This window comes from Eucalyptus grandis, chromosome 8 (genome assembly GCF_016545825.1).
Source record: "Eucalyptus grandis isolate ANBG69807.140 chromosome 8, ASM1654582v1, whole genome shotgun sequence".
NCBI lineage: Eukaryota > Viridiplantae > Streptophyta > Magnoliopsida > Myrtales > Myrtaceae > Eucalyptus > Eucalyptus grandis.
This window is the reverse complement of record NC_052619.1, coordinates 60,844,087-60,852,538: the sequence shown is the minus strand read 5'-3', so window position 1 is coordinate 60,852,538 and position 8,452 is coordinate 60,844,087. Positions and strand designations below refer to the sequence as shown.

The 8,452-nt window shown below is 40.7% G+C and overlaps 1 protein-coding gene across 1 annotated transcript; it reads left to right on the top strand.

Annotated features, from left to right (window-relative positions):
- Positions 1 to 6,023: 6,023 nt before the first annotated feature.
- On the top strand, positions 6,024 to 7,674 carry LOC104417634 (uncharacterized protein At2g34160). The gene is made up of 5 exons (XM_010028877.3): positions 6,024 to 6,402; positions 6,592 to 6,640; positions 6,914 to 6,976; positions 7,069 to 7,133; positions 7,232 to 7,674. Exons 1-5 carry the CDS (start codon positions 6,283 to 6,285, stop codon positions 7,388 to 7,390), a joined length of 456 nt encoding a protein of 151 aa, XP_010027179.3. The 5' UTR covers positions 6,024 to 6,282; the 3' UTR covers positions 7,391 to 7,674.
- The last annotated feature ends 778 nt before the right edge of the window (positions 7,675 to 8,452 follow it).

The following is an 8,452-nucleotide window of genomic DNA, read 5'->3' as shown; positions in this document are numbered from 1 at the left end:
GTGACTTTGGACAAGAATTTCAGTGAACTTTGGACAAGAATTTCAGTGAACTGTCCAACATGAGACCAGGAGACATTCTTTGTTTTGGCCCCTTCAAATTAGAAACATTTTCAGAGACCAGGACACGAAGTCCTGAAGCCCCCCAGCTGTAGCAGTTCCTTAAAGTCACAATTCAAGTTTGGGATTTATTTTTATATCGGACCGAAAATTTTAAACTCTGGATTGAGACGCGGGTGATAAGAATGAGTTGGAGCTGTTCGAGTTGTTGAAGTTTACATAGAATGAGATCTCTGATATGCGGACTTAGAGGAACAGGAATTAGAAGCACAATTAATGGGAGGTATTCTCTCCTATTCTATTTAATGTTCACAGGAAAGCATAGTACGTGCTTAGTTGGAAATTTTCATTTATTCCTATGATGTCTATCACGGTTCTCACGCCGGGTTATTAGCTTCAAAGTCGATCATAGTCAATTGCGAATGAGTTAGACATCTTTTTTTTCTTTCCTTTTTTTTCTTTTCTATTTTTCAGGACTAAACAAAAACAAGGGTTTGTATTATAATTTGATGTGAAATAGACAAAAGCGGGGCTTCAGTATTGTGTTAATTAGACAATAGCTTTTTATGATGACAGGTTATACATGCTGTAAAATGATTATTGGGCATAATGGACCCTTTCTAAAATAAGATAGGGAAAAAGAAATAAAAGGAGAGAAGTTTGAAAAGATTGGCGAAGACTACGAAGTCAGGCACAGGACCAGTGTGAAAATTAGGGGGAGGTGGGAATGCTTTCACTGTTCTGAAGCTGAACCTCATAAATCTCTGCGTACCTAATGCAACAGACCCAACTGCAATTAACCGTGAGGACATTAGAAAAGGACCTATCTAACGGATAGATCAGATTAGGTGAAGTTGAAAATTATCTTACTCGAATTGACCTCATTTCATACAACACAAATCTAACGATATATACTTGATTCGATTTGACCCGACCCATATTAAGTCAAATTGAAAATGGTTTGATCCAAATTAACCTTCCTTTATATAAACACTATACTTGATTCGATCCGACTCGACCCTTATTGTTAAAACACTTTTATATCTAACTCGATTTAAGAAAGCTCATAATTAAACTAAGGTGAAAACATGAAGTGAGTGGGTACAAGATGGAGAACCATAGAGAGGAGAGAGTCATATAAATGGATTTTGTCTAAATAAGATATGAATCTATTTTACACTCATATATAATCCGTTTACAATTTATAGAGTTGGGTCTAAATTCATTTGTTGAATATAATTGATCCACATAACAATCCAGTTCATTAAATATGGGTTGAGAAATAAGTTTATGATCGATATCGATAGGTCCACTTAAAAACCTGTATCAATGTGTTTTTAAATTCTACCTGCCCTCCCATGTTGCCTTCTTTCCTAGGAGATGTGTAAATGTCAATGAAATGTGTGGCTGTGTGTGAATGTCTGGGGGTGGTGTTCATTGACCGTCCTTCACGGCTGGAGTAGCCATAGAGGCAGAAAGTGAATGATGGATGGAGAATTGAGGAACCGCCCTTTTCAAAATCAGTGGACTTTGTGCCCACCATGTCCCCCCGCCTTTTGACTATTCCCACTTGTGACTTCTCCCAAAAACTAATATTTTGCGCCGGTCAAAAAGCTTCCATCATGTTTATTGAAAATTTAACATTCTTTAAATAAAGATTCAAAGGGATAAGATGAGCTTCGTTCAAGCTTTCCTTGTATTGGCACACCACAATCATTGCATAAACTCCCATATATCCTATGGTTAGGGGCCATCATCGCACTCCACGCTGGGGGTGGAGAAAGTCAGAGGGACGAAATTCAACCCCGGATTTCATTTTCTTTAGCAGCTGGCTCAACCTCAGCATTAAAAAATTGTGAAATTTTTACTCGTATAATTGGTATATAGAGCTCGCCGGCTGTTAAGAGATTTATTTTGGAGATTTACATCTCACCCTTGATTCTACATACACATATTTCCCTTGATTATGCACATTTCTGATTGACTGTAATTGATGATGTAGGCCCGTAGCATATCATTCAAGAATCTCCTATATCTTTAATGTGTACGGAATTACATAAATTTTCCCTTTTACAAATTTCCTATTTAGGGTGAAAATTCATTAATGTGAACCCCATTGGTCAGAATAATTTTCTTCTAACACGAAAGGTAGTTATCTTTCTCATCAGTATAGTAAGATAATATACGTGTTGAGGTTGGAGTGACTCTCAAAACACGAGACCCAAATTGGAAGTAGGTGATATTGGTAAAAGTTGGGTGACTCTCTCTGTTTTTATTAAGTCGATGACCTTTTTGAAATTTCCGCCTGACTCACCGGGGCTTCAAGGGAGATCAAAGATGGTCCCTTCGTGCTGTAAATTCTAGATCTTTGTCTTGTACTGGGGACACTTCTTTATGTCAGCCTCACACCTGCCTCCTTCGACACCATACTTCCCCCGCATTAATTAAAAAAGAAGAATTCTTTCGCCGAAAAAAATATAAAATGAAGAGAACAAAAAGCAAAAAGTAAGTGTAGAAGTTGAACATAAAGAGTCTATTTGTGAAAGTAGCAAATTGGCGGCAAGTCTTGACAAAACAAAAGGGAAATCAAATTTGGTTTGCCGTGTTCAAGAACCCCATGTTGGACCCGCCCTTCCCAAAATGCCTGTGCTAGCTTTATTGTCACTTTGAGTTTCATGTGAAGGCAATTAGAGAGGATGCATCTCATCTCGATATTTTAGATCTACTGCCATGTGGGTCTGTGAATCTACACTTTATTAAGATTTCGTGTGATTCATCGGCTTTCTTGTTTGACATTGAATGTATGAAAAAATTAAGATTATTTAGGGTTGGTGGAGGATAACTTTCGCGTATCTTTCTTAGTACATCATGTCTCACCCAAATTAGGGGTGAGCATAGTTATAGAGTAGAACTTGAAATAGAATAATTGGATTTGTGATAACATGTTTGATTCTATGTTCAAAGGCATGTAGGATAAGTTTCAAATTCAAAAAATTAAATAACCTATTTTGATAAGTAGATTCTAGGGTCTAGATAGGTGAACTTGGAACTTGGAACCTTAAACAAGTTTTGAGATTTTCTTGATTTATATTTTTGCACAATACTACAGTATATCATAGTGTCCGATATAACTCGTGGTTAGCAGATTATAACATCAGTTGACGGTCATTAAAGATGATGACCTATAATTGTTCAATTAACATTATAGATTGAACTTGGGTAAAATTTTTAATTGACCCTAAAACCCGTGACATGATAGGTGCTAGGTTCTAATGTATGTATGGTAGGTCATAAGTTCTAAAAAATAATGAACCTGTTTCAATAGGTAGATTCTAAGTAGAACTTGAAACCACTCACCTCTAATCTAAATTATTATGTTTCTTGATCTTAATGAAGGAAGGGATTTTGTATTCTCCCCAACATCCTTCTAAGATTGAACTTGTAAAGTCCAGCGGTTTTGCAACCTTATTTGATCCAAGAGAGCTCACATTAGTAAGAGGATTGTGCTTGAAGAAATTATAAATTTTAGCCTCAACAAAAAGATTTAGGACTAAATTGGCTAAATTAAAATGTTTAGAACTAAATTGACAAAAATAAAATCCGTTTAAGACTTTTTGAGTAGTTTCCCTCAAATTTGTCAATATTGGTTCGTTTACTCGGTCGGCAAGACGGTGATCTTGATCGGGGACGTAAGTGCCGTGCATCCTAGAAAGAAAAAGCTAGTTTAGGATGTTTTAGGATGCTACCTATCCGTGCATCCTAGAAAGAAAAAGCGAACGAAGAAAGAATCTGCCGACCTGCGGATCTTGCTGAGCTGAGTTCCATATACCCAAAAAAAGACTCAGAACGACAAAGCGGGCGTGGAAAGCGCACACGACACCCACGAAGTTTCCATGCATAAAAATAAAATAGCATAGGTTCCACTGCATTACAGGGCCCATTTTCAATGGAATTTAAGATCTGGGGCATGCTCGAAATCAATTTTTCCTCCCCATTTTTCTACAATATTTTTATGCTTTTCCTTGCACGGGTGGGAATCTCTCCGGATTGAACCGAAAAGCCCTTTTGTCTAAATCCAACGCGTCATATTCTGCATGAAAAGCTGTATGTGTATGCACACACACAGTCATGGCCCATCCCCTGTTGGGTCTATTTTGCAAATCTTAATCACCGACCAATCCGTCCCTAAAGCACCCCTCGGCGGCCATGAATCGGGAGCCTCTCCCTACTCTTATCCTCTCCTGCCTCCCCTAAAAAGGAGGAACACTGATTGGACAAAACACCCGAGAATTGTTTGGTGCAGGTTGACCGATCTGAACTGGGAAGAACCCTCTGGAGATGCCATGGCGTATGGTCATGTCGGTTGAAGAAAAGGCAGAGCTGGTTGGGATGGCCTGCTCATCAGATGCAGCATCGTGCTCCTGGCTTTGACCCCTCCGTGAAAGTGTCCAATTTTATTTTTTTGACTGAGGGAGAGATTCGGGTGAACAATCATCCGACTTTCTGTAATTCCACAGTGCTTTCAGGATGAATGTAGTAAATAGACAGGGATCAAACGAGAGTTGGTCAGATCTAAGGAAGGCACGCTGGCCAACGAAGGAAATGCATTATGAGAAAATCGCGGATTTAGATCTGCATCTTCAAGTCCTGTAAAAAGGAAGAGATGGCGTTAGGTTAAGCTGTTTTAATTGCGCGACTTTCTCTCTTGCTATTAGGTGTGGAGCTCTCAATTGTGGCTACATAAGTTCCATCATTGTTACTTATGTTGGCCCGGCGAGAGGGGGTAAAAGATGTGCTCTTTTCGTGTCACGGTTAGTGAAAATTCAAGGGAGGAAGTTTCCCTTGGAATGGGACCATTCGCAAGGGAGAGTATCCCAATAATCTTCGTTTGGTCTCGTTCCACGTAATTGAAGCTTACAAAGTCCTCTCTCTAAGTGCACTGTCACCCTCACATCAAGTCGGATCTGTTTGCTCACCATTAGTGCGCAGCACTGCAATCCAATCATTTTCAGACACAGAGAGAGAGAGAGAGAGAGAGAGGGGCAGAGGCCAAATGGAGGACAACTTTAATTTGTTAGATGCAATTACTGGTGATGGATACAGAGGCACAGTTCTTAATCAGAGGGGTTGCTCCTGATTGAGACTCCCGGATGCCATCCCCTTCCCCCTTTTACCAGAGCCCAAAGCATTTCAGTGGGGTTTCCGATTTGTCGGTTCAGCTTGTCTCTCGTTTTAATCATTTTACGTTTGTCCTGTTTTCCTTCCTTGCGAAAGAGCTTCAGCATTCCATGTCCCAATTTACTGTCACGACAATGAGGCGCGTAGCAACTTAAACCAAGAGTTTTTTAAGCTTTGAAGAACTGCACAATGAGTTCAGTTTCTCTTTTTCTTGCCTTTTCCTCGCTCCAGAACATCAATGGACAAGTTGGGTCCAATCCTGTCTAAAGGTCTTTACCCGGACCCCTCTATGATTTAAAAGGGCAGTAAATTTCTCGCAAAATTATTGGGTTTAGGTGGGCCTATGTGGCCAAAATTGCTTGCCTAGGTTTGCCCGATTTGCAATTAAGACAGTGTCGGCTCATGCGTGTCTCGACAGACCCAACCGGCTCTGAGCTCGTGATCGGGTCTACTATAAACTTAAAGAAATAGATTTCATGAGTCTTTATAGCTCATTCTTGCTTATTCCCTACTTCAACAAGCACCCTTTGCCAAGACCTTTATCTTCTAGCAACAAAGAGGAGGAAGGGGTGGGCAAATGGACCACACCAAAATAGGGCACACCTCTCAGGCCCATAGAAGTCCATGGAGGGCCCATTTCTGGGTCCATCTCATTTTCTGGTCAAGTTTTCAGATGAACATATCTCGCTGGTGTCTGGTTTAGAAGAATCCACAATCAGGTCTTGCTCAACCCTGAAACCGGGCCATCTCAGGGTGTGCAATAATCACTAAATACTTGGTCATGCATTCTCAAACAAAGGGTCGCCTCACGGTTTTCTCTCACAAAATCAATGCTCTTTCCCTTCTCTTTCGCTATTTTCACTCCCAGCCATCAATCCCAAAACGGATTTCCCCACACAAGTCGTCACTCCCTTTTCTTGGCAAACTCCCACCATTCTAGGCTCTGGATGACCTCTATATTTATATATAATGGGGGAACTTTCTTCGTTTTCGTTTGCCGGATCCATTAAGTGATAAAACAGATAAAGAGAGAACTCGAAGATTTGTATGACAATGGCTGTGGAGACACTCGTGGCGTCGTCGGAGAATGTTCTAGCCCCGAAGAAGAACAGGATTCAGGTGTCCAATACCAAGAAGCCCCTCTTTTTCTATGTCAACCTTGCCAAGGTGTGTCGCTTTCTCCTTTATCTGGCGCAGTATGAGCTGATTCCATTCAATTATAGATCTACTAGTTAATGCCGCATCAAGACTCGAGTTGGGTTTCATATGGATGCAATGTTGCAAGATGAAAAGTAGTAGTTACCGACGGGGTGTGCAGTTTTCCTAAGTTCTAAAGTTTCTGTCTTTGCGATGCAGAGGTACATACAACAACATAATGAGGTTGAGCTTTCTGCTTTGGGCATGGGTAATCTTCAGCTCTCTCATTTTACTTTCCCACTTCCTGTCGTTTGGAATCGATTATTTGTTTGCATATCCATTTGAATCTCGTCATACGACCGCATAAAACTTGGATGGCGAAATGTCGATATTTTAAGTCTGTGTTGAACAAAGCTTTTATGCCACACCTAAAGTTAGCACATAACTATTGGAAGAGTGAACAAATTACTCATCTCGCTTAATTTTTGGATACCGCAAGTCGTTAAAAGTATTCTAATACCTGATGTGCATATAATCGCAGCAATTACGACCGTTGTCACAATCGCTGAGATACTCAAGAACAATGGCATTGCCACCGAAAAGAGTATGCCTTTGCCTCCTCTTGCAGTACTTTTGTTGCTTGACATTAACCAATCCCGTTTGATATCTTTCATTCATTTACCTGTGATGGAACAGAGGTTTTGACATCATCGGTTGGAATGAAGGACGAGAACAGGGGGCGGATGATCCAAAAGGCCAAGGTTTCATTTTCTTTTCGCCTCTCTTTTTGCAATAGCAATCCATCTAGAAATAGTTTGAATCCTTGTAGGCTATTGACCCTTCTCCATTTTGACATTAGATCGAGATCGTGCTAGAGAAATCTGATAAGGCCGAAAGCCCCCCAGAGGCGGCTGATACAAGCACAGAACCAACCACAGCTGATACAGACACAGAAAAGGCGACGACTGATTCAGCTAAAGAACCCACCGCCGCCACAGCTGACGATGAAAAGAAGTGACGATTAGGATGGGTCACGTCAATTTCGATCTCTACTCGATAAGGTCATTCTTTCTAAAATCTATTTAGGCATTGCCCGCCTTTACTGGAGCAACTCTGTGGCTAGTGTTTTCGTTTTTAATTGCAGAACCAAAGATGGATTTGGGTATCGTGTGTGAAGCTGAAAAGAATGGAAAAAAAGAAACATGTAACGGATGATAAAGTTAATAGGGGAAGTTGCAGTTGTACGTTTCCCGGCATGCAGGGTTGTAAAGTACCGTTTGACAAAGTTTTGCTAATTCAATCCTGGCTTTTTGGCTGACGTGCTGGACGTTTGAAGGGTATTCTGCTTTTGACTTTCCTAATTTCTATCCTCTCCCCTTTTCTATCCATCAGAACATCCAAAGCAGGTACTTTTTTAGAGGCTTGATATTATTTTCTGGGCGTGCATAGTTCTGTCGTGTGCAAAACTCATCCCATCATCTCTCTCTCTCGATAATCAAACGATGCCAGAAGATGGCTTCCAGCTTACGACGATACATTGTCAAATGAGCGGCAAAAGTAGGAGCAATGTTTGGAATGAAACTAAGGAAAGCACTCCTGAAAAGTCGGAGGAATCATTATCACCTCGTCCTAGACAAATTGGTCGTCGAAAAGTTCTGGGCCTTTTATAGGCGCCCGAGTTTTCAAATACGATATAAATCAAGTATAAAATCAATGTTTTTTCTTCTTTTTTTATAATGAAGGTTAGAATTTAGGGTTAGATGTCGCCCTCTGAGTGCTCCTTACCTCTTAAGATGACATATTTTTCACCTTCATTTATGGCCACTGTTCCCCCCAAATAAGTCTCCATCAGTCCATGAATTTCCATCTTCACCTGCCGTCCTCATCACATTGGTTTTTGCACCCATTTTCAATCTCCTCTCCTACCTTTTGTTGCCCTTCCCCATCGGCAAGACCTTCTGCATGTAGTAATAACTATATGTTCTCGGTCGCAGCCCATCCTGACCTCCATTCACCATAAATGGCTCAACGTACATCTCCAACCTCCTTTCCATGTTGGGCCCCTTCTCAGCATCTTCCC

Excerpts from the sequence above, each read along its gene's own strand:
- LOC104417634 (XM_010028877.3), top strand. The coding sequence starts at position 6,283 with ATGACAATGGCTGTGGAGACACTCGTGGCGTCGTCGGAGAATGTTCTA. Across the intron at positions 6,403-6,591 it reads TCTATGTCAACCTTGCCAAG|AGGTACATACAACAACATAA; the intron begins GTGTGTCGCTTT and ends TTTGCGATGCAG. Across the intron at positions 6,977-7,068 it reads TGGCATTGCCACCGAAAAGA|AGGTTTTGACATCATCGGTT; the intron begins GTATGCCTTTGC and ends GTGATGGAACAG.